General features: G+C 37.4%; 1 protein-coding gene across 1 annotated transcript in view; it reads right to left on the reverse strand.

The window, feature by feature from the left end:
- Positions 1-27724, reverse strand: part of LOC112055857 (mucin-2-like) — a 76192-nt gene that overhangs the window by 33349 nt on the left and 15119 nt on the right. The window contains exons 3-8 of the mRNA XM_052886687.1: positions 22473-22843; positions 20712-21363; positions 19748-19947; positions 18929-19555; positions 17498-18109; positions 17088-17418 (exon numbers count right to left, since the gene is read on the reverse strand). Coding sequence (XP_052742647.1) covers positions 17088-17418; positions 17498-18109; positions 18929-19555; positions 19748-19947; positions 20712-21363; positions 22473-22843 — 2793 coding nt within the window. The remainder of the gene's footprint in view (positions 1-17087; positions 17419-17497; positions 18110-18928; positions 19556-19747; positions 19948-20711; positions 21364-22472; positions 22844-27724) is intronic.

The raw sequence follows: 27724 nt of genomic DNA on the forward strand, positions 1-27724 counted from the left end.
TAGTTAGTTATCAACCCAAATTCTCGAGAGCTCGAATCTCCGCTCAGAATGAGAGGTGTTACGAGTAGGTCAATAGTCCACCACGCTGGTCCAATACGGATTGGCAGACTTCACACACGCAGAGAATTAAGAAAATTCTTTGGTATGCAGGTTTCCTCACGATGTTTTCCTTCACCGTTTGAGACACGTGATATTTAATTGGAGGTCCACCACACAAACACCTTCCGGAATCGGAAGCAGAGGTCATATCCACTGGGCTATCACGGCCAATAGTTAGCGACCAAAAAATAACTATCCTTATCTTTCTCGACTGTCGTAACAAACCTCACCTACCTTTTTTATCAGACATTACCGCCTCTCCAGGCCTGAAATTAAATCGGCCGTGTGATTTACATTTTAATATGGCGAGGGGCTGTACGACAAATTTATGGCGTCGAAGGAGCAACATTATCCGTCCATTGGATCGCACCTCCATCGAGACGAGCTAACCTTAGATTTTATGCTGATCAAATTAGCCCCGGCGCCTTTTTCTTAATGTTTACGGAGTTTGCAGTAAAATGTGCAAATAAATGGAGATTGCGTAGGGATCTAAAGTGCCTTTTATAAGTGCTTTGCAACACGTTGCTACTGGAATGTTTTAAGGGAAAGTTCGCCGATCCCTTTAGCGTAGTGTGTCTACGTGTATGTGTGAATATAACCTTCATAATTTTTTTTCCATTAAATAATACGATTCCAATATTTAAGGAGATAGCAAAACTTAAATATTTTTAGTAATCTCTAAAGAAGAAACTTATTCTGGAACACGTTAAAAATAAAATAATTTTATGCAAATTTTCTTCGACCACAAAGATTTACTATCATCATCGTCATCATATCAGCCGATGAACGTCCACTTCGTACGCGTGGAATACAGTTTTTCCCAAATTCCACGGGAAGCATGGATTTCTCCGGGATGAAAGTAGTGTTCATTCAGAGTAAAATCTATTTCCATTCCAAATTTCAGCCAAATCGCTTCAGTAGCCGCAGCGCAAAAGGAACAAACGTACACACATAAACACAAACTTTCGTCTTTATAATATTAGTGTGATTACTGTTCATAGGTACTTGCATCGATCGTAGATCGTTAGACGGGCCTCAAAGGATCTCGGAATTGTCATTGGTTTCGCACATCGAGTACGTCATCACTTGTAACACATTTCTCTTTATTCCTGTTGTAGCTTGTGTTTATACACGTCCAAAATGAACACGAAGGCATAATTAAGGGATTAAATTAAAATAGAACAGTAAATATTTTTTAAAGTCCACGTCCACTCACAGCATGTGCTCGTTACGTACTAAGATAAGATGTGCGTGCACGTCTTTGTGTAATGAGATAAAATTGTGCGTTCTTGGAGGGGCCCATGTAACGATTTATATCGATGGGTACTTGTACATTGGGTATTTCATGTAAATAGTAGTGGAGGAATTTTTCCTATTTCCTTTATTTATTGCTATAGAACAAGCTATTATTGTTGGCTCAGTGCGAACATAGCTCTTTCATTGATTAATTGCATTGGCCGGGTGTTTATTTGTTATTTGACGGAGTTGAATGAAAAAGTATTGGAGTACATTTTTTTCAATAAAAAAGTGCATTGGAGTGTTAGCTTTGAATTGAATTGAAACAAATGTTTACAAATTTTATAATGTTCGCCAGAATTTATGCAATTTACCGTTTGAAAAAAGGTTATTTATTTTTATTTTTTATTCTCTACAAGTTAGCCCTTGACTACAATCTCACCTGATGGTAAGTGATGATGCAATCTAAGATGAAAGCAAGCTAACTCATTCGGAGGAGGATGAAAATCCACACCCCTTTCGGTCTACACGACATCTTATCGGAATGCTAAATCATTTGGCGGTACGTCTTTGCCGGTTGGGTGGTAACTAGCCAAGGTAAAGGTTTTATATTACATTACGGCACATGTGCGTAATGAGATACATTGCGATATTGAAATTGGTGAAATAAGCGATACTTTACGAGCAAATGTGTTATAATATAATATTTTCAATGAACTCTATGTACTAATTGCACATGCATTCGTTAGTCATTGAAGTATTACATGTACAGTGGAAAGGCAAACTAATTATATTAAATACAGTATTAACAACATTTAGCATATCCGCTGGGAATGCCTTTATCAATTAATCTAGAGAAATGAGTCTAGAACCACTTGATTAGATATTAATAATTCAGAGCACCATATTATTATCCTTAATCTGCTCAAGGATGTTCATAGCAATCAATAAACATGTTTGACTTTGACTTTACATGCATAGTTTTAATGTAGGTACCAAATAACGAAATTGAAAGAAAGAAAGAGAGAAAGAAAAAAGCTTTATTAGCGAATTATGCCACACAACACAATTTGTTCTTTAACAATATCCTGCGATGTGTGGCACAACCCAGTAAACGGATCCAACTCAGCATAATGCTACATACTCTTTAAATAAAAAGATGCATGCAGCGCCGGTTTTCAGTTGGAACCGTTGACCAGATGCCGCCACAAACACAGCACACAACAACCTTATTGACTAAAATAAACAATAATAAAAACTTAAACTTAAAATTATACATTACAATTAACTTAAATAAAAAGGGAAAAATAATAAAAAACGTGAGAAGAAAAAATATTAAAAATAAAATCATATCATATCGTCGTCATCAACCCATATTTGGCTCACTGCTGAGCTCGAGTCTCCTCTCAGAATGAGAGGGGTTAGGCCAATAGTCCACCACGCTGGCCCAATGCGGATTGGCAGACTTCACACACGCAGAGAATTATGATAATTCTCTGGTATGCAGGTTTCCTCACGATGTTTTCCTTCACCGATTGAGACACGTGATATTTAATTTCTTAAAATGCACACAACTGAAAAGTTGGAGGTGCATGCCCCGGACCGGATTCGAACCCACACCCTCCGGAATCGGAGGCAGAGGTCATATCCACTGGGCTATCACGGCTTTTCATATATACATATCATATATACAAAGGTATTTACAAATTTACGCAATTCTTATACAGTTATTCACCTATAAGAAGGAACACCCAGGCCATATGATGTTGGAATTCGATCTGCTTTTCAAGTAGAAATCTCTATAGTAGTTTTTAAATGCAAATTTAGACTTAAGATTTTTCAATTGCAACGGAGCGTTGCCGAAAAGTTGTCTGACTGACAGTTTCTACAATACTTATTAAGGAGTATGTGGACACCTTTTTAAACAAGTCTTCAGAGTTAACACGGAACTGCGTTGCAATCGTCATTATCAACCCATATTCGGTTCACTGCTGAGCTCAAGTCTCCTCTCAGAATGAGAGGGGTTAGGCCAAATAGTCCACCACGTTGGCCCAATGCGGATTGACAGATTCATACATGGAGAGAATTGAGAAAATTCTCTAGAATGCAGAATTTCTCACGATGTTTTCCTTCACCGCTTGAGACACGTGATATTTAATTTCTTAAAATTCAAACAACTGAAAAGTTGGAGGTGCATGCCCCGGACCGGATTCGAACCTACGCCCTCCGAATCGAAGGCAGATGCATAACATTGTGCGAGCATGCTTATCATCAGTTTACATTTGCTAGCAATAAGAATGCTATTTTTAAGCTATGGAGCATATTTGATATAGCACTTTTCTAGCATGCTATTTTATAGCATGTGTAACAATACCTGTATGTTAAAACAAAAGATAACTGCTGTAAATCGTTGACGAGTTCCATCGTCTGTGTTTCGACACCATCATCAGATCAACTCCAAATCTTTATAAAATTATAGTGGTTTAAAATAGCTTATGGAAACACTAACAAACGCACTAGCCGTCTCTACAATTTTCGAAAGTTTCCCTCAATTTCTTCAGGATTCCATCATCAGATCCTGACATGAAAAAAATGGGACCACCCTGGAATTGAAACAAAACCTTTCAAAACAAAAAAATAATTTTTAAAATCGGTCCATAAATGACGGAATTATCGCTGGACATACCTACATGAAAAAAAAACATACATACAGCCGAACGTAGAATCTCCTCCTTTTTGGAAGTCGGTTAATAAATCTATAGTCTCATCCTACAATCAAAGAACAAACAAAAAAAACGGAATTCATTTGACATGTATTTTTGTATATTTACATTAAATACATGTCATATATTAAATGTCATTTACAATGGAACTTTGTAGTTTCACGCAAACGTAGCCGCGCGCAATCGCTAGTTACGTAACCTACACGTTTCTACCACGTTAAAAGCATGTTACTTACGCAAATTTTCACAACAAAACGTAAATCAATTTATTAAACCATTTTGAGGACACGAGCTTTTCACTTCATAACAATGGGAGGCTCTTAAACAATTTGATAAGGGATTAGATAAGAGAAACAAAAGGGCGCGTTGTTTGTTAAGACATTAAGGAGAAGATAACTTAGGTAGAGTAGACATAAATGAGATAAATTTAATGTTTGATAAAATTGCTTAAGAAAACCTTGTTAACCCAGCATGATGCTTGGAGGCTACCGAATTCATTTTACACGCGAAAACAATACAACATAAGTATTATATTAAAGATATTTTACACAAAGAGAATTTTTCTGAGTTTTTGTCCAATCTCTCTCAATAGAATATGCCTTCCGGTAGTCATAACAAGTAGACTTGACTTTTCAAAAGTGTTTATCTATACTAATATTATAAAGCTGAAGAGATTGTTTGTTTGATTGAACGCGCTAATCTCAGGAACTACTGGTCCGATTTGAAAAATTATTTCGGTGTCAGATAGCCCATTTATCGAGGAAGGTTATAGGCTATATATTATCCCCATATTCCTACGGGAACTGGAACCACGCGGATAAAACCGCGCGGCGTCAGCTAGTTTCTTGATAAATTATGTTGAGGAATCGTATTAATTTTATTTCTGACAAAATCTATAGCAATAAAAGGTTGCGTTTCAATTTACTAAGAATATTGGAACCATTTAGAAACTGTAACAATTTTAGTAATACAATCCTAGTTTCTTGGAAAAAGACCATTGAAAATAATGCGAAATAAAAGATAAAGATAAAGATATATTTGTGTTCTTTGTCAAGCACGTTTTGCATCATTGCTTTTGCAATTTTCCTGCACAATGTTTCGGGTAATAGCATTCATGAAGGATCACATTATGTTAGACATTGAGTAATATTATATTAAGATTTTGTCATGGTAGGCCTAGAAAACGATTTTTCTTTTATCTGTGTCATCATCATCATTATCAACCCATATTTGGCTCACTTCTGAGCTCGAGTATCCTCTCAGAATAAGAGGGGCCAATAGTCCACCAGGCTGGCCTAAGCAGAGAATTAAGAAAATTCTCTGGTATGCAGGTTTCTTCACGATGTTTTTCCTTGATGAGACACGTGATGTTTAATTTCTTCAAATGCAAAAGTTGTTGTGAGTTGCATTCCCCAGACCGGATTTGAACCCACACCCTCCGTTAATCGGAGGCAGAGGTCATATCTAGTATCTGTGTAAAAGAACGAAAATATACCTCATTTAGTAAGCGCTAACTTTCCAATATTCAAATTTTTGCTTTAGAGGCTTAGCTGCTAAAACTTAATGGCATTACTTGACTGGAGGCCATTCTTTAGGTAGAAATATTATGACTAAAAACATAAAATTAAGAATCTTAGACCAAAGCCTGGACTACAAAAATATTAGAGTAATATGATTAGCAGATTACGAGGGGGGGGGGGGGTCCTAAATTCCGGGAAATGGAGTTGAGGGAATGAGGGTAGAAATATGTTTTCAGTACCGTTGTAATACTATCAATTTTGGGCGTTGGAAATAGACCTTAATTTAACTTCATACTATATTTGAACATCATCATCATTATCAGCCGATGGACGTCCACTGCTGGACATAGGCCTCTTGCATGGACTTCCAAACAAAACGGTCTCGAGCCGCCAGCATCTAGCGGCTCATTACAACCCGCTTGATGTCTTCGGTCCACCTAGTGGGGGAGTGGGGGGTCGACCAACACTGCGCTTTCCGGTGCGGGGTCGCCAGCACCTTGGGACATCAACATCCATTGGCTCTTCGAACTATGTGGCCTGCCCATTGCCACTTCAGCTTCGCGATTCGCTGAGCTATATGAGTGACTTTAGTTCGTCTGCGGATCTCCTCATTTCTGATTCGATCACGAAGAGAAACCCCAAGCATAGCTCGCTTCTTCGCCCGCTGAGTGACTTTGACTATATTTGAACGCTCCGTTAAAAAAGCTCTCGTGCGAATGATGGCTTACCCCTTAGAATTGCGCGTTATGATCTTATCAATAGCATCATTTTACACATAGTATCGGGAGAGATTGCAGTCTACCTACATCAATCCTACATCCTACTTCCTACTAATATTATAAACGCGAAAGTTTGTATGGATGTACCTATGTTTGGATGTTTATTACTCTTTAACGCCGCTACTACTGAAGCGATTTGGAATAGAAATGGATTTTACTCAGGATTAACACATAGGCTACTTTTTATCCCGAAAAGTCCATGGTTTCCCGAAATTTGCCAAAACTGATGATTTTAATGATAATATGAATGTTTGTTACTCTTTCACGCCTCGACTACTTAACCGAATTAGCTGAAATTTGGTTTTGAGATATATTATAGCATGGATTAACACATAGGCTACATTTTATCCCGGAAAAATCCATGGTACCCGAGGTATTTGTGAAAAACTAAATTCCACGCGGACGAAAACGCGGGCGTCCGCTAGTTATCAATACATCAATTACATACATACATATAAATAAAAGTGAAGCGTCGGTCTGTGATTTCAAAATACCAGTTTTCTCAAGTGATTATAGTTTATTTAAACGATTCTAAACACAATCAAACTTTATTCATCTATTACACAAATTTTTCCAACTATTTTTTTTTCATTTAAAGGAAACATTACGACATTTATTAAAACGATTAACATTTTCAAGTCATTGTAGCATATTATTATAATAATACGTAACTTATCTTGTTATAAAACATCTCTCATTACATGACAGACACGTATCGCGTTTCGGCTGGCATCTTTGGAGTTATGAAAATAACTAAAATATGCGAAAATAACTCTTATGTTCATTAGTGATAAGGTTCATTTTGTATTGAATGTAATTTTATAATGGAGTTTTGGTAAAGGAGCCAAATTGAAAAAAGTTTAAAAGTGTAGATACTTTGCTGCATAGAGGTTGACGGATGATGGATTCTTGAAAGTTACTTTACCTGCGTTATGATATAATGGATCTAGTGCATATACCAGCCAGACATACCACGTTTTAGGGTTGCCACACACGGGCCACACGCGACAGCCACAAAAGCCGCAACAAGAAGCAAGAAGGGGCCACAAAAGTAGCTAAAGTAACAGCCACTTATGGCCAGTGATCGACACTTGCGGTTGGTGGCTGCTACTTTTCGACTATAACAGGTTTACTGAGATAAGGGAGAACGGGGTGCGGAATCACGCGAGTGATATGTGGCTACGTTTAGTGTCCGTTGCGGGCTCTGACCAATTATAGAAAGACCTGTATCACACTCGTCACAAACTAAATTGTCTGTCATTTTCTGAGGAAAACGAGCTTAAATTAGTCTATATCTTATACTAAACCAGAAGTTTTTGCCCGTTTTTTACACAATTCAATTACACAAAAAGATATTTTTACGGAGCTCTTTATCCGACTGACACGATTACTTAACTATTTAACATCGATTCTATAGATACAGTTTTAAAAATCGCATTAGATCGTTGATCATGTACTTTGACAGAAAAGTAACGTCTAGCGAGGCAGGTCCTATACAATAATTGGTCTGAGGTTGCGGGCCACAAGAAGCGAGCAGCGTGTGGCGGTCACCAGTATCAACCGTGTGCGACGAGTCCATATAAAATGTATGAAAAATAGAGGAAATATGCCGGTAGCGGCGTTTTGTGGTTGTAGTCAGTGGCCCGTTTGTAGGAGCCCTTAGGGAACTAGCTTGTTTGTCAACCTATACGCCTACCATAGATAAGTACGTCTTTATACACTTTTTGACGTGACGTTTTTCAATGGAGCCGGCTGCAGACTCGAAAAAAGATGACGTCATGCGTCGTTCCCTCGTTTTAGGTTTGACAACTTTTTTTACAAGAAATAAAGTATATTCTGGTCTACAAAGATTATTAAACAGTATTTTAGAAAAGCGAACATTTTCTTTTGAAAAATGCAACCATTCCATCAGTATTTTCTTATGACGTTGTCACGTTCAACTATCGTCAGTAAACCGTCTTTACTGACAACTTTTTTTTTTTAGTTTTTTATGTACCAATCAAAACACAAATCCGAGAATTTACATGTTTTTTTCACATTGGGTTCACGGCAGTGGCTCTATGCAAAAGTTAAATGATAATTCAGCATTTCGCACCCAAATAATTTCGTCTTTAAACAGCTTCTAAGAAACTACTGTGGCAGGTTAAAGTGTTTATGCTTAACTTGAAGTTGGTTAACTGTCCTTTGAAAGTTACCTTCAACCTGTCGGGAAGACGCCGGAAGCGACGAGAGATTCGTTTTTGACAAGAACTGTCTTTATGGGAACCATGTAAATATGGATGTTCTACCTATTTATTTTATAATAATAATAATAATAATAATAAGCCGTTTATTCCCAAATCACACATACAAAGTAATATAATACAAACAATTAAAAAGGATAAAGAACTTAAAACTAACTTAAATTAACAAAACTTAATTCTAAAATAATAAATATTTATTGTAGGTTGATAATTTTCTAATTGTTTTATTTGGGTACCCATTTTCGGGTAAAGGCCTCCTCCATCGCGACCCAACGCTCTCTGTCTGCAGCAATCCTCGTCCATGTACCACCTGCGACATCTTCGATATCGTCTCTCCAACGAGCGTGCGGTCTGCCGCGCGGCCGGATGTGATCACGCGGCCACCAATGTAACACTCTCTCGCTCCACCGACCGTCTCTAGTGCGCGCCACGTGACCTGCCCATCGCCATTTTAGTTTGCACGCCAGTTCTGCAGCATCAATTAGTTTTGTCCTATTCCTTATGTCAACGTTCCTTTGACGGTCGCTGAGTTTTAGGCCCAACATGCTGCGCTCTGTCGCTCTTTGGAATTTTTGTATTTTGTCAATAATTCCTTTGGTCAGTGTCCATGTTTGACACCCATACAAAAGCGTAGGGAATATTGTATTTTCCATGGCCTTCTTTTTCAATGGTAGAGGGATTTTGGATTTGAAAACATGTTTCAAAGACCAGTATTTTCCCCACGCAATCTTGATTCTCCTCTCCACTTCTTCTATAGTTTGCTCTTCGAAAGATATTCTCTGCCCGAGATATATGTATTCGTCAACAAAGCTGATGGGTTGAGATTCGATTGACGTAGGAATCTCTATGTAGTTTGTCATTATGCAGGTTTTCTTAGCATTCATATCCAATCCACATTTTCTACTTTCCTGGTTCAAGGTGCTAATCATATAATAAAGATCATCATATTTTGTACATATCAATACTATGTCATCCGCAAATTTTAAGTTATTAAGGAGCTCCCCGTTTATATTTATTCCTATATTTTCCCAAGTTAATCTGGAAAATATCAGCTCTAGTAGAGCCGTAAACAAGTTCGGTGAGATTGGGTCCCCCTGTCTGACGCCTCTATTTATCGCAAAAGGAGGTCCCACCTGTTCCAATTTTATTGACGCTCTACTATTTTTGTATACAGCTTGCAAAAGATCAATATATTTAGCCTCGACTCCTTGTTGGTTAAGAGCTTTCCATAGCGCCTGATGCGAGATAGAGTCAAATGCTTTTGCATAATCAATGAACGCTATGTAGAGAGGGATCTTGTACTCTTTGAATCTCTCCATAACTTGGGACAGCGTAAATATATGATCAGTTGTGCTATATTTTGGTCTGAATCCTGCCTGCTCTCTTGGCTGGTGGGAACTTAAAGTTGGTCTTAATCGCCTTAGGATGACATTTGTAAAGAGTTTATAGATGCTTTGAAGCAGGCTTATTGGTCTATAATTTTCAATCTCTGTTGGATCGCCTTTCTTGTATAGTAGGGTAATGATAGCGTTTTCCCAGTCTTCTGGTATACAACACGAGTTTAATATTTCGTTGAATATTGGTGTAATTATAGGTGTTAATGGTTCAATTATTGCTTTTAAGATATCATTTGTGACTCTATCATGACCTGGGCTTTTTGAGGATTTCAAAGAGGCAATGCTGGCTCTAATTTCGCTTTGTAGGAAAGGTGGAACGTTTTCCGTATTTACTGGGATACTGTTTACAGGTTCCGGAGAGCTTACTCTATCTTGTGAGCTGTATAAGTTTTTATAGAAATTTGTTGCAGTCTCTAAAATGTTATTTCTATTAGTTACTCTGTTACCTTTCTTGTTCTTAACTGACGGTATCCACTCTTTGCACTTATTTAACCGCTTTGCAGCGCGCTTTATCGAGCTTTTTTGTATTAGTTCCTCTTCGATTATTTTATATTTGTATTTAGTTTTATTTTTGGTTATACTTTTTCTTATTTTTGTGTAGAGTTTTGACAAACGTTTTCGCTCTTTTTTTGACTTATTCTTTTTATTTTTCAAGTACTCCCTTTCATGTATTAGTTGATTTACTTCTTTTGTAAAAATAAATTTATTTTATACTATTTTACTATTATTAATTCCAGTCAGTAAATTAGCTGGTGGGAGGCTTCGGCCGTGGTTAGTTACCACCCTACCGGCAAAGACGTACCGCCAAGCGATTTAGCGTTCCGGTACGGTGCCATGTAGAAACCGAAAAGAGTGTGGATTTTCATCCTCCTTCTAACAAGTTAGCCCGCTTCCTTCTTAGACTGCATCATCACTTACCATCAGGTGAGATTGTAGTCAAGGGCTAATAGGCAACTTATTTAGAAAACTCCCCATTTGATATGAAACCAGATAAATTTTCGTGGACCCCGCTTACGAATCGTGAACCCCCATTTCAATCAATGTAAACCCCCGCCGAGTCTTCCGTAGACCCGGATCACTTTGGGAATCGATGATTTTTTTTTAATTTTAGGAAATTACCTCCTCCTCGAAACGAGTAATGTATCTCACCGAGAAAATTATAACGTCAAAGTGACTTATAGTTTAAACAGTTGATATAATTATAGTGTTCGCCAAGAACTTCCCAACTCTCTGAAAGCAACTGAAGGATACCGCGAAGTTTCAGGTTGAAATCTCTTTCAATTTTAGCGTTACAAAAACGGAAATCTTCACTTAAGCTTCATAAATATTGTGAAAAGGAGATCCTGACAAAGAAAACTTCAAGACAAGAGTGAATCTTAGCAGGCGCGCTTCAACTTAGACCGCACTATAGCTTTATATTAGGGAAATCAGGCGTAATTTTGGTGACTAAAATATATAATACTAGCAGACGCCCGCGACTTCATCCGCGTGGAATTTAGTTTCTCACAAATCCCGCGGGAATCGTGGATTTTTTCGGGATAAAAAGTCCAGAGTAAAATTTATTTCTATTCCAAATTTCAGCCAAATTGCTTTAGTAGCCGCAGCGTAAACTAGGAATACGTAAATGACAAAAAAATGTTAGTATGGTTATATAAAGGTGGGTACAGATTGGTGCAATGCAACATGTAATGTAATATTCTGCCTTACATTGCATGTTCCCTGCTGCCTTGGACGTGTGGCGCGCGCGGTACGCGCATTGACTACGAATCAGTCGGCTCAGTCCAGCGCACACTGCGCGCCCCTTTGTGTTCGTACCAAAAACCGACAAATCTCGGATCGAACCGCGCACGAGTTGTAACGCTCGGAGCGTGCGCGACCCAGGCGCAGTTCGTGCGCGCGAGGCGTCCAAACCACGAGCATTCGTGATACATTGCAGCAATGTGGACGTCAAATTCTTGCATTGCATGTTGCATTACATGTTGCATTGCACCAATCTGTACCCACCTTAAGAGATATACATATACCATCGCGGAGTTTTCTGAAAAAATGATGTACTAAACATTTTTTTTTATAAAGATTTTATGGAAAACATACTCATGGGGACTGGGAAAGGGTTAATTATTTTTCTTGAAAAGATTTTATTTTTCTGTTTTTAGTGTGTCTTAGCTTAAATTGTAAATGCCACGGTACGGTCAATTTCGTTCACTTATTTCAGTTATTTTGGTTTTAGCACAAAATTACTGAACCGAAATTTCACGAAAATCGTGAAATATAATCTGTTTCAAACAAAAAAAAAAAAAAGAATTTTGAAATTGTTTATCAAATGACGAAGTTATGAGGAAAAAAAGCCATACATTTCGAATTGAGAACCCCCTCCTTTTTTTTGAAGGCGGTTAATAAAATATACCACCATATGATAAAAAAAATATTGCGTAAAAAATTTTTAGCTTATATAGTAAAGGAAACGGTAGGTATATCAGTCTATATTAACTTACGGCCTTCGAAATTTTTGATAATATTCTTCAAAGGCTAAAAAATACAGGCCAAGTGAGTCGGATTCGCGCACTCACTCACGCACGATTTCACACTCGCGCAGTCTTTTTCCCCGTTGCATTGGAGTGTCATCAAAAAACTTGCCAGACTATAGTCTAGGCTGTAAGTATGTTTATAGAAGTAATAAAAATATATAAATAATGATCATAATCAAATCTCTGGAGGCTTTCAGGCGCGTGACCGTAGTATCAGTGTGCTCTTTATGTTTGGCAGCCATTTTATCATTGTTTAATGGGATCGTAAACTAAAATTTCATTAACTTTGCGTTTAATGTTTGCCTTTGTTACTGTCATTAGCATAATAATAATATTATTTGAGTAATAATTCAACTTTACCTCCGACGATAACTTCATGTTGTACGAAAGTAGAATTTTACATTCAAACTTAAAATGGGAATCTTAATTTACACTGAAACTTATAAGAAATAACTAGTTTCATTAATTACAAAGATTCTTGGAAGTACATGATTGGATTCCATTCATAGAATACAATAGAATATATTTTTATTTGCCCAGACAAAAATAATAAAAGAAACAAACATGAACATTGGTCTATGAAGATTATTAAACAGCACCTATTTTAGAAAATGAACATTTTCGTTTGAAAAATGCAACCATTCCAACAGTATTTTCTTATAACGTTGTCACGTTCAACATCGTCAGTAAACCGACTTTACAGAAAACCGATTTTTTTTATTAGGAAGGGAAATTCTATTGATCATTTTGAAGTCGGTGCCAAGCCTGTGTAGTGTTGATTTTAGTCGTTACTGAAAAAACCACATGAAAGACAAAAGTAATGTCTGAGATAAAAATCTTTACGTTATGTACGCCTTGAAATAATAGATCACAGGCTTGGCACCGACTTCAAAGTGATCAATAGGTAGAAAATATTATCACGTTTTTCCCTTTTTAGTTTTGAGGGTACGTTAAAGTTTTGAAGTCGGTTGTATTTTTTTTAAATAATTATGATTGAAAAAGATGGAAAAATATGCAGGCCACGTTCAATAAAATGTTTTTTTAGTATTGAGAATTTTTCCATTTTACGCCACGACAAGAATGAGCTAGATCGGTGAGCACCTTATATCGCCAGTCGTTCCCGCCTGATCGCTACCCCTTTCTAACTCCCTACTCTAGTTGCTAGCACTGCTGAGAGCATTTTGCATTATAGTACGCGCGTTAACAACTGAGTCTTAGGGCCATAAATCATTTCTCTATATCTATCTCGCTTGCACTTATGGGTCTTATGGAGCCGTCTAGTGAAGGGTGTAACAATGAAAGACATATTATCGATAAGTAAAGTTTATTATCGTATCTTGTTCACAAAATTAAAAAAATTAACAATATTTGATTTAATATAATACATATTTCATATTATATAATTATTAACTAAATAAAATTAATCTTCATCTGAGTCTTCATCATCAGAATCTTCGTCTTCTGCCAAATTTATTATAAGCGGCGCGTGATCTCTAATTAGAGCTTTTTGTAAATCTTTGTTTTGAAGTTCTTCGGCATGCCTAACACATTTGGCCCAGTCTTCTCGTGTGACATTTTCTATGGCTCGGTGGAGGTGATTTTCGACATCTGCTATCTTGAAGGTATTATTATTCTTCGCAACTTCTCCCTTTACTTGTGCCCAAATTAATTCTATTGGGTTATATTGACAGTGATATGGAGGGAGCCTTATTACTTCATGACCTCGTTCATTTGCCAGATGGTCTAAAGCGTAGACCTTCTGCGGGTTACTGGCTTTTACTTTTCTTATTAATTCTTCAATAATTTCGTTGCTGGAATATGGAATCTTTTTCTTTGTCAACCATTCTTGAATTTCAGCTTTCCTCGTGTTTCTTGTGGGTATCTTTTCCAACTGTATCGAATGATAGCTTGCGTTATCGACAATTATAACTGAGGGCTCTTCAAGTAGATTCAGGAATTCGGAAAACCATGCCATATATGTTTCGCCATCCATTTCTGTGTGGTAATCAGCATCCTTTGATTTCACCGCTTTAAATATTAGCTTCGCTTCGATTAAATCGTCAATATTAGTGACGGTTTGTGGTTTCTTAAAATTTGTTCTTGGTATACAGGTACTGCCTGATTGTGATACTTCCGTCTTGATTCGGTCCACTGTCGCTCTGCTCACACCACAAACAAATGCGGCCATTTCACGTGGTTTGTTGAAATTTAGAGAATCCACTTTATTCGGATCACTTTTCAATTCATTGAGAAACAGGAATACGTTGTGAATCAGTGTTCGAGCTTGAGGGCTAATATCGCCATGTAATTTCTTCAGATCAACGTTAGAAAATAAAGTATCCATAGTGCGCAACGAGTAACACATGAATGTATTTATTTAATTGCAGTAAACACATTTATAGCAAAAAAAATACGCAATGCAATTACATTAGAAACCGACCAATCAGAATCGTCCAAATCATTATTGACTCATCATTAGCACGTGCGCAGGTAGCCGTTTATCGATAATTAGGGTGCGCAGGTAGGCGCGCTGCACATTCCTATCTTTTTTGACTTTTATGACCGGACGACTCAGATGATAACGCGCATACTATAGCAATTTACATTGTACTAATAAAATAAATCATCGAAAGATTTAAAAAAATTAAAAAGAAACCATTTTTAATGATTGGTTATGATTGATACATATTCCGTTACGATAGATTAATTCATCATTATTATAATTTGCTAGATCTATTTTATTTATATATAACGCAAGAATTTTTGTCCTGTGATGGTCCAATGTAACGAAAAGAGTCGATCCAAATGTGGGGATTTAACGATGATGACTGTGCTTGAAATGCTACCTGTAACAAAAATCAAAATCAAATTTAATTAATTTCAAGTAGGCAATTGTATTTTACAAGCAATTTAAAATCGTAAAGGTTGACTATTTGTAAAGACTTATAAAAAACTTTGTTGAGTAGCAGTTACAATGCTTGGTTTACGATACCGGTTAAGGCATAAAAAATGTCTAACGATGAATATGTATAAAAAATAAGTACTTAAGTTGAAAACAACATTAGGATTATTGATCAAGTTTGCATGGACGTATAACAAAATTTAGATTGTAATCATCAATAATCAAATCAACAAAGGGAGTTTGTAGACAGGTACTTTGTATCCGAGTCTATAGGAGTTGTAAATATACTTACGAATCCAAATATTCTATCGTTGATATTTATGTTTAACGTTTGCCAGCTTGGCACAAAGTCCGTGCTCAATTCATGCCGAATAACTCTAGCGATAGGAATATTCCTTCCGTCCGAAAGGGGTTGAAACACTGTTACAGTCAGTTGATCAACTGGTGACCTTGGATCAATATACACATTTATCAACAACATTCCTCCTGCAGTCATCTCGAAATTGATAGATGATATGCAGCTCCAGCCTGATGCTGATGAGATGAAACGCGTACTTCCTGGATGAGGACTATTAATGTTCACTGAGGAGTATTGCTTAAAATCCCATGGGGATTGTCCGTCACATACTGTAGAACTGTTGGAGAAATTGTCTTCAAAGGGATTTTCTAAATCAAAAGTCACACAGTCCTCATTGGGCATTTCAGCAGTAGTTGAAGGAAGTGTTACAGTGGTTGCCTGTGATTCGGTTGGGATTGGTGTATAAGTAGTAGGTGCAACTGTAGTACTTTGATCTTGATATATCAGGCAAGAATTTTCATCCGATGATGGTCCAATATAACGAAAGGAGTCTATCCAAATAATTGGATTTGGATCTAGTGATACTGCTCGAAATGTAACCTGTAATAAAGATTTGTTTATATATTTTAGTAGTGCTTTTATTTATATTTTATGTATGTTTTACCAAAAGTAATTTGATTTTGTAATAAATATATATATTATCGCGGGAATACTGCCTGCGTGATGGGCACCCTACCAAGGGCGGCAAATTTTGATAGGTATTTTTAGGTATTAGTTTTAATTTCAATTTATTTTAATTTTATAGTTTTAGTCAATTTATGCTAATTTAAATAGTTACATTTTATAGTAGGTCAGAATTGACAATAAAATCTATTAATCACACTAAAGGTGAAAGTTTGTGTGTGTGTGTTGCTCCTTTACGCTGTGGCTACTGAAGCGATTTAGTTGAAATTTGGAATGGAAATAGATTTCACTCTGGATTAACACATAGGCTACTTTTCAATCCGGGAAAAATCCATAGTCGCGGGCGTCCGCTAGTAATATATAATATTGTATATAATAATTGTTATTTACATACGTAGCCATCAAATGTGTCAGGTCCATAAATAATCAAGTTTAATGTTTGCCAACCCGGAACAAAGTCAGGGCTCTGTCCGCTTCGTGACTCAACACCGATAGATATATCGTTGCCTTCTTTAAATGATTGATACACTGTTACACTCAGTTCATCAAGTGGTGACCTTGGAACAATATACATATTAACTTCCAACATTCCACCTGTAGTCATCGGGAAATTGATAGATGATATGCAGCTAAAGCCTGGTACTGAAGCAAAAGATTGTGATAAGATGAAACGCGTACTTCTTGGATGAGGGCTACTGATATTCACTGAGGAGTATTGTTTGACAGCCCATGTTGACTGATCATCACACACTGCAGAAATCTTGGAGAAGTTGTCTTCAAAGCTATTTTCTAAATCAAAAGTCACACAGTCCTCATGGGGCATTTCAGTAGTAGTCGAAGGAGTTGCTTGTGATTCGGTTGTGATCGGTATATCAGTAGTAGGTGCAACTGTAGTACTTTGATCTTGATAAATCAGGCACGAATTTTCATCCGATGATGGTCCAATATAACGAAAGGAGTCTATCCAAATAATCGGATTTGAATCTAATGATAATGCTTGGAATGTTACCTGTAAAATAATAATAATTGTTTGTACAACATATGTTACGTATGAATAATTTATTGGAGTAAATAGTTAAGTTACTTACGTAACCATTAAATGTATCAGGTTCGTCGATAGTCATGTTTAATGTTTGCCAGCCCGAAACAAAGTCTGGACTCCTTACATTTCGGAACACTCTACCGATAGGAATATCGTTTCCATCTACAATAGTTTGAAAGACTATTAAAGTCAGTTGATCAACTGTTGACCTTGGATCAATATACACATTAACTTCCAACAGTCCTCCTGCAGTCATCGGGAAATTGATAGATGATATGCAGCTAAAGCCTGATAGTGGCGTGATGAAACGCGTACTTGTTGGATGAGGACTATTGATATTCACTGAGGAGTATTGCTTAATATCCCATGGGGTCTGTCCATCACATACTGTAGAACTGTTGAAAAAATTGTCTTCAAAGCTATTTTCTAAATCAAAAGTAACACAGTCCACGTAGGGCATTTCAGTAGTAGTTGAAGGAAGTGATACAGTGGTTGCCTGTGATTCGGTTGTGATCGGTGTATCAGTAGTAGGTGCAACTGTAGTACTTTGATCTTGATATATCAGGCAAGAATTTTCATCCGATGATGGTCCAATATAACGAAAGGAGTCTATCCAAATAATTGGATTTGAATCCAGTGACAATGCCTGAAATGTTACCTGTAAAATAATAATAATTATAAGTACAACATATGTTATGTATGTGTCGCCGAGTGAGTTATTTGATCGGTTAGCAAAATCTACGTTAATTATTGTGATAATATAATCAGGTTTTCATGTAATTGGGATTTAATTATTCGCTGTTTGCATAAATAAGACTAAGCGGTTGATCACGCGACTCTGTCCAATAGCATTGCGTCGGTAGCCGCGAAAATGGTGCGCAACCGGTACGCTTGAGAGAGTGAGGCACCCTGCTCCCACTGTAGTCTTCTAGTTTAGCGGCTCACTTGTAATCGCGGTCTTTGAAATGAATAGACGTCTTCCATTTGTTAAGCATAGTGAAATAGTAATAGTGATAAAGAAGCTAGTGGGTGAGTTGATAGAAGTAAGGCCATTACATTGTTAATTAATTAGCTGGGAGCCAACGCGAGCGGAGAAGGAGAGCATTGACTAGTCGTAAAGGAGCCCCTCAATCCAACTGACATCAGTTGCAAGTCTGAGATCCGCTCGTGCTTGACTACCTGCCCTATGATAGACAACCCTAGTTTACATGTGATAGTATCAGCGCTGTACTTGATCAATATAGAGGGTAGAACTGTATTACTAAGTTAAGCGATCGATTCGGTGATGATTTATAGTGTTACTTTGTGTATCACCTATCCTTGACACGTAAAGCTTAGAACCTGCTCTTAGACTACGGCTTCTTCGTTATCAGAAGTAGTATTTAGTTCGATCCGCTGATATCAGAAGTGGAATATAGTCGATGCCCCAACATATGTATAAGTTATTGTATTTGTAGTACATAGTTAAGTTACTTACGTAACCATTAAATGTGCCAGGTCCGTCGATAGTCATGTTTAATGTTTGCCAGCCCGAAACAAAGTCTGGACTCCTTACATTTCGAAACACTCTACCGATAGGAATATCATTTCCATCTACAATGGGTTGAAAGACTATTAAAGTCAGTTGATCAACTGTTGACCTTGGATCAATATACACATTAACTTCCAACAATCCTCCTGCAGTCATCGGGAAATTGATAGATGATATGCAGCTAAAGCCTGATAGTGGCGTGATGAAACGCGTACTTGTTGGATGAGGACTATTGATATTCACTGAGGAGTATTGCTTAGTATCCCATGGAGACTGTCCATCGCATACGGTAGAACTGTTGAAAAAATTGTCTTCAAAGTTATTTTCTAAATCAAAAGTCACACAGTCCTCATGGGGCATTTCAATAGTAGTCGAAGGAAGTGCTACAGTAGTTGCCTGTGACTCGGTTTTGATTGGTGTATCAGTAGTAGTAGTAGTAGTAGAAGGTGCAATTGTAGTACTTTGATCTTGATATATCGGACATGAATTCTCGTCGGATAATGGTCCAATATAACGAAAGGAGTCAATCCAAATAATTGGATTTAAATCTAAAGATAATGCTTGAAATGTAACCTGTAACAATAATAATATTTGTAAGTACATAAGTTAAAGAACAAAATTATTAAAAAGATAAATCACTTCGAGACTACGAGATGAATTCAAATGAAACTTTTTCCCGTTAATAAAAATTGAATGAGGTGTAAAAGGAAAAGATAAATTTGCATAGGAACTCCTTCATTTTTGATGTATAGTCAAGTTACTTACGTAGCCATCAAATGTGTCAGGTCCGTCGATAGTCATGTTTAATGTTTGCCAGCCTGGAACAAACTCAGGACTCCTTACGTTGCGAAATACTCTACCGATAGGAATATCATTTCCTTCTACAGCGGGTTGAAAGACTATTAAAGTCAGTTGATCAACTGTTGACCTTGGATCAATATACACATTAACTTCCAACAGTCCTCCTGCAGTCATCGGGAAATTGATAGATGATATGCAGCTAAAGCCTGACAGTGGCGTGATGAAACGCGTGCTTGTTGGATGAGGACTATTGATATTCACTGAGAAGTATTGCTTAATATCCCATGGGGTCTGTCCATCACATACTGTAGAAATATTGGAGAAATTGTCTTCAAAGTTATTTTCTAAATCAAAGGTCACGCAATCGTCATTAGCCATTTCAGTAGTAGTTGAAGGAAGTGTTACAGTGGTTGCTTGTGATTCGGTTGTGATCGGTGTATCAGTAGTAGGTGCAACTGTAGTACTTTGATCTTGATATATCAGGCAAGAATTTTCGTCGGATGATGGTCCAATATAACGAAAGGAGTCTATCCAAATAATCGGATTTGAATCTAATGATAATGCCTGAAATGTTACCTGTAACAACAGTAATTGTAAGTACAAAATATGTTATGTATGTGTAAGTTATAGTATTTGTATTAAATAGTTAAGTTACTTACGTAGCCATCAAATGTGTTAGGTCCGGCGATAGAAATGTTTAATGATTGCCAGCCTGGAATAAAATTAGGACCTCTTACATTGCGAAACACTCTACCGATAGGAATATCGTTTCCTTCTGCATTGGATTGAAATACAATTAAAGTCAGTTGATCAACTGTTGATATTGGATCAATATACGAATTAACTTCCAACATTCCTCCTGCAGTCATCGGGAAATTGATAGATGATATGCAGCTGAAGCCTGATAGTGGTGTTATGAAACGCGTACTTGTTGGATGAGGACTATTGATGTTCACTGAGGAGTATTGTTTTACATCCCATGGGGACTGTCCATCACACACTGTAGGAATGTTGGAGAATTTGTCTTCAAACCTATTTTCTAAATCAAAAGTCACGCAGTCCTGATTGAAAGCTTCAGTAGTCGTTGGTGCTGTAGTAGTAGGTAGTTTGGTAGCAGGTGTTTTGGTAGTGGTAGGTGGTTCTATTGTAGTAGTTGCTTCGGTGGTAGTAGATGTTTTTAAAGAAGTAGGTGCTTCAGTAGTAGTTGTTGTTTCAGTTGTGGTAGTTGATTCTGGAGTAATAGGTGCTTCAGTAATAGTTGTTGTTACAGTTGTGGTAGTTGCTTCTATAGTAGTAGATGCTTCAGTTGAAGTGATTGCTTTAGTAGTTGTAGTTAGTTCAGTAGTGGTGGGTGTTTCAGTATTAGCAGCTGTGCTAGTAATAGGCACTTCGGCAGTAGTTGTTTTGACTGTAGTAAGTGCTTCGGTAGTTAATATAGTTTCAGTAGTTGTAGGTTTAACAGTTGAAACCGCGTCATCATATATAATGCATGCATCTTTTTCGTACAGTGGAGGTATATAGCGAAAAGAATCTATCCAAAGAATTGGATTCATTGAAGTTGAGGACGACTGAAATGTTACCTGGAAAAAATATATAAAAATTAACTTACAATGTGGTGGTGTGCGGTGAGGATAATTTAACACCTACTTACATATTTACTATACTCTAAGAGTCAGCGACAGCCAGAAATTCGTCGTTTTATAAAAGTTCAAAGTTTGTCAGCTTATGCTCCTACCATAATAGTAAATAGAACGGTAGCCAAATATGGAGTTTGGAGTGTAGTTACTTTGGAAACCAGCCTCAACCGTACGAGTATAAAGTGTATTTTTTTAAATTTCACTCGGCATAATATGGGGAATTATATCCACATTCGCCAGACTCTTGGCTTTATGGCAACTCCTAAAGTTGCTATGAAGCCAAGAATCAAGTTTTATCTTTTTCTTCTTTTGTTTAGAGTAAAAAAGTGAATTTCAAAGGTTTGCCGCTAAGTGACTGGTGACTTTGAATAGAATTTCTCATATTATATGTTGAACACTTTGCTTAGCTCGTGGTTCAGATATAGAACCTGCACTCGCATACTCGCAGCTAAGAACACTTTTGCAGCTTTGCTATTTAATAACTATAAGATATGTATAATCATCATCATCATCATCATATCAGCCGATGGACGTCCACTGCAGGATATAGGCCTTTTGTAGGGACTTCAAAACATCACGATACTGAGCCACCTGCATCCAGCGAATCCCTGCGACTCGCTTATGTCGTCAGTCCACCTGGTGGGGGGTCGGCCAACACTGCGCTTACTAGTGCGGGGTCGCCATTCCAGAACTTTGGGGCCTCAACGTCCATCGGCTCTTCGAACTATGGGCCCCGCCCATTGCCACTTCAGCTTCGCAACTCGTTGAGCTATGTCGGTGTGTATATGTATAATAATATGAAGGTATAGGATAAGAAGAAGCTATATAAGATATATGAAGGTAATAAAAAATAAAAACAAACGCCCCGAGTTATCACCCGCGTTGTTCCTTTTATTCATGGGAATTTTACGTACGTTACGTTTACCTAAATTATCTTTTATTATTTTGTACAAAAATCTTGCGTTTTTGCTGGCAGGGCTTCCTAAAACAATATTTATCACAGCATATCACAAACTTTATTTCATTAAAATATTAGTGTAGAATTTACTTACATATCCTTCAAAGCTGCCAACCCCATTGATGGTTATGCTTTTGATTTCCCAACTTTGCTGTGACGTCGACAGGTTTGGATCCCTGTTAATGACCAGATCGTTTTCTCCATTAACTTGGTATACTATAATAGTTATTTGATCGTGCATTGACACCGGTTGTGTATATAAGTTTACTTCTAACGTACCGCCTGCAGTCATTGTGAATTTAAACGAAGATATGCAGCTCTGGCCAGGCTGGGCTTTGATGAAAACAGTGCTTTTTGGATGCGGTCCTTCTACAGTTGAGTACTGTTCGAGCTTCCACTTGGACATTTGGGAGCACATCCCGTAGGCGTTGGTAAAGTTGTCCTCGAAGTCATTTTCGAAATCCGCTGTGATACATTTGTCACATTTCACATAGCTGCAAGCAATGAGAAACAAAACACAATAACGATACATGGCTAATCTACGTTCAAAGAGTTGTGATACTATATCAATATTAGGTTAATTTTTTCGATTTTATATGGCGATTGTTGTTCATATAGATAAACTACTGGATAAGATATCATTCTCAGTAGAAATTTGTTGCATTCGAATTTTAACTAATCCGAGCTTCCTCAATAAAGTGGATCCCTATAGACACACGAACAATTTAGAGTTCCGCAGTGAAATGCATAATCACAATGATGCTTTTAACTATAATTATAATGACTTTATCTAGATTCTAGACACATTTTATACCTAAGTTTGTCGTCTATACGACTACCATACTTGGAAGCCCTACTCGACTGCGTTAGCATTATCGTATAATTGCATTACTCGCTCTGCTATCGAAAAGATCATCATCATCATCATCATTAGCAACTCAAATTCGGCTCACTGTTGAGCACGAGTCTCCTCTCAGAATGAAAGGGGATGTGGTCAACAATCCACAATGCTGGCCCAATGCGGATTGGCAGACTTCACACACTAAAGAATTTAAAAAAAATCTTAGGTATGAAGGTTTCCTCACGATGTTTTTCTTCATCGTTTGAGACACGTGAAATTTAATTTCTTAAAATGTATTGTTGTTGATTTGAACCTACACCATCCGAATCGAAGACAGAGGTCATCTACAATGGGCTATCACGGCAAATTTTCAGACATTTGATTTCCTATTAATTCACAAACAGATCTCTGAATCGAAAAATTATGTCCACACCCTAATACAGATACTAGTCATGAAAAAATCACATACATGCACACTAATGGCTAATTACAGTTTCCTAGTAAGAACAGCCGTAGGTTTTACTAGGGTAGGCACTATACATACAAATTTTACAATTTCCTAAGAAAAATTCTTCCTTCAATTCAGGTACCTACGTAATTAATCCTTAGGGTATGCACTGCGTTTACGCATCTACGAAGTGCACGCCACTGTAGACGGATATGAAGAAACTCACAGTTTATTCCTAAACGATTCCTTGTTGACTTAAAATTAGCTATAACTTTTAGATATTAATAATTAAATCAGTCTTGTAAGTATTATTTTCTATAATCGCCCAGCTGCTCTGCTCAACTGACAGCTGACGTTATCGCCAACTACAAGATGGCCGATAATAAATCGAAGTAGCTCTAAGTTAATTAAATTGAAACAGCATACCGAGAGAAAATGGCATTTGCTAGCGGAAGCACTGACTTGTTTTATTTAAATTCTGTTTCTTCCATTAAAACAATAAATGTTGTTTTGAAACACTATTTTCTGTAACAAGGCTTTACCATTTTAAATACCTATTTTAAAATAATTTGTGTAAAAACACATCCTGAGGCACAGAAATTATAGTCATTAAAAGCCTGAGATTCGATTAAATTTGCATATCTTGTGCAACTTACAATGCAATAATCTATACTAATATTAAATGCAATAATATATACTGAAATTTGTTTGTTTGGTTGAACGCACTAATCTCAGGAACTACTCGTCCGATTTGAAAAATTCTTTAAGTGATAGATAACCCATTTATCGAGGAAGGCTATAGGCTATATATTATCCCCGTATTTATACGAGAACAGGAACTACGCGGGTCAAACCGCGCGGCGTAAGCTAGTGTTCAATAAATGACCGTGTACTGTTTATATGCCGTAGAAGTGGATGCAAGAGCAATACTAGCAAAATCTCTCTATAACCTTCGCCTCACGATAACTCCAGCAAGTTATTTATTAAAACGGGTGTCCAAAGCTGTTCTAATAGGATCCTATCAAAATTGGCTGGGCAGGGAGAATAAGACAAGCAGAAAAGGGGAGTGTTGAGGGTCACAATTTCCGGGCTCTTCCGCAATTTTTCTCACTGTCACTCTCAAAGTGAATCCATGGAATGATAAGATATTCGTCTCTTATCAAGCTGGTCTTGCGGTAGAGGAACTCTAGTATGAAATATAATAAATACATAGAATTTGGGCTCCTTTGTTTGTGTAAACAATATGGTATTACAAGCTATACAATTTCGTTATTTTTACTTAAGAGATAAAACGTCGTTTGTTTATCAAAAAGTAGGTTTAATTGTGGATATACGGTCGTAAAATTTGTTATGGTAGGTATAGGAACCTGACCTGGTTAGTACTATGACTATCTTGCTGCCGTTTGATAGCAAAGAATGCAGTGGGTGATATATATTTTGTGGAGGAGAAAAACAGTCGCAGGGATTCGCTGGATGCAGGTGACTCAGGATCGTGATGTTTGGATGTTCCTTCAAAAGGCCTTTGTCCTGTAGAGGACGTCCATCGGCTGATATGATGATGATCATGATGAGGTGTATGCTAGGGGTAGGGTAGAAGTATTGTTGGGATAGGGTTGTAAGTATTGTAAGGGTAGGTTATGTGTATGGTAATTGGTAGATTTTGATTAATCCTGCTACCAGACAAAACAACGTTTGCCGGGTCAGCTATTATATATAAAACATTCGATATATACATAAAAGAGAATGAAATAGGGATTGAAAGTTAACATCGATTTCCACGAGGACGAAGTCGCGGGCGTCTGCTAGTACAGTATAGATGACATTTTCTCAATTGATTTGGTGTTTATTTTGATAGGTTGATAATAAAGACCAAAATAGTGAATAGACCAGCAGATCCTGGGTTATTATTAAGTGTTATATAAAGTTCAAAGTGAATTTAAATTATCTTCTGTCTTGATTAGTGAGTCTAATGCAAAGATTAAAACTATCAGCTTCGCCGAGACATGCTAATATAAAAGCTTCATTAATCCGAGGGGCGAAAATAATTTTAGGTTTGGTGGGAATTAATTACAGGCCTGTCCCTGCCTAACGTTATCTTGAAATTTGAGGATTTGGTACCATCGATATACTCGTAAGTAGATACGTACAAATATTACAGAAAGTAGAGATAAGACGAAAGTCTTCGATCAGTGCGTGTTGCCAGTGATGACCTACGGATCCGAGACTTGGTCGCTGACTATGAGCCTTAATTTAGAAGGCTCAAAGTCACTCTGCGTGCGATGCAGCGAGCTATGCTTGAAGTTTCTCTGCGTGATCGAATTAGGAATTCGATTCGAAGATCCGACGGACGTTGGGGTCCCAAGGTGCTGGAATGGCGACCCCGCACCGGAAAGCGCAGTGTTGGTCCACTCCGCACTAGGTGGACCGGGGATATCAAGCGAGTTGCAGGGAGCCACTGGACGCTGGCTCGAGACCGTTGTGCTTGGAGGTCCATGCAAGAGTGTGTCCAGAAGTGGACGTCAATCGGCTGATAAGGTAAGGTAGGTATTACAGCAGGTCGGTAAAGATCGGTTTTCACCTTTGTACAAAAACTGTATCATCATTATTGATGATATACTGTAATTTTTTGAGTTCTGTGATAGCCCAGTGGATATGACTTCTGCTTTCGATTCGGAGGGCGTCGGGTCAAATCCGGTCCAGGGCATCCTCATCCAACTTATCAGTTATGTGCATTTTTAAAAATTAAATATCACGTGTCTCAAACGGTGAAGGACAAACATCTTGAGGAAACCTGCATACCTAAGATTTTTCTTAATTCTCTACGTGTGTGAAGTCTGCCAATCCACATTGGCAAGCGTGGTAGACTAAGGCCTAACCCCTTTCATTCTGAGAGAAGACTCGTGCTAAACAGTGAGCCGAATATGAGTTGCTAATGATGATGATCATCATCATCATCTTTTGCGATAGTAGAACGAGTAATTCAATTGATAAAGCTATCGCAGTCGAGTGGTATAGTCGACAAACTTATAAAATGTGTTTAGATAAAGTTGTTAGTTAAAAGCACTATTGTGATTGGATAGGATATCCCCTATCACCCCCCTATAGGTGAGTATAGGATGTAAAGCTATCGCAGTCGAGTAGGGCTTCCAAGTAATGGTAGTAGTATAGACGACAAACTTAGGTATAAAATGTGTCTAGAATCTAGATAAAATCATTATAATTATAGTTAAAAGCACCATTGTGATTATGCATTTCACTGTGGAACTCTAAAATGTTCGTGTGTCTATAGGGATCCACTTTATTGAGGAAGTTCGGATTAGTTAAAATTCTAATGCAACAAATTTCTACTGGGAATGATATCTTATCGAGTAGTTTATCTATATTACTTACGTAACGTGATACCCCAGTGGATATGACCTCTGGCTCCGATTCCGGAGGGTGTGGGTTCGAATCCGGTCCGGGGAATGCACCTTCAACTTTTCAGTTGTGTGCATTTTAAGAAATTAAATATCACGTGTCTCAATCGGTGAAGGAAAACATCGTGAGGAAACCTGCATACCAGAGAATTATCTTAATTCTCTGCGTGTGTGAAGCCAATCCGCATTGGGCCAGCGTGGTGGACTATTGGCCTTAACCCTCTCATTCTGAGAGGACACTCGAGCTTAGCCGAATATGGGTTGATGACGATTACTTAACTACTCGTAAGGCAGTATTGTAAAAATATATTTTAACTATGATACCTTCATTCAGCTTCGTGAACCACACTAAACCCTACTAACTTATTATCTTTTGTTTATCATATCAATGATTTTAAGCTTTGAATTCTCTTAACCCATGTCTCCATAAAACTTACCCTAACATGTACCTACGAAGAAAGCACAAATTTAATAGTGACTATAACATTGGTCTACACCAATTTCGTACATGTGACTTACACGATAGGGTTCATTTTTGATAAATTTATACCGTTCTCACCTTCGAACGGGTTAACGTACAAAACAAGGGTCTAATGAAAGGAAAGTCCTGTATAGGAGCCCACCATTTTTTTATTATAGAC

This window comes from Bicyclus anynana, chromosome 17 (assembly GCF_947172395.1).
Source record: "Bicyclus anynana chromosome 17, ilBicAnyn1.1, whole genome shotgun sequence".
NCBI lineage: Eukaryota > Metazoa > Arthropoda > Insecta > Lepidoptera > Nymphalidae > Bicyclus > Bicyclus anynana.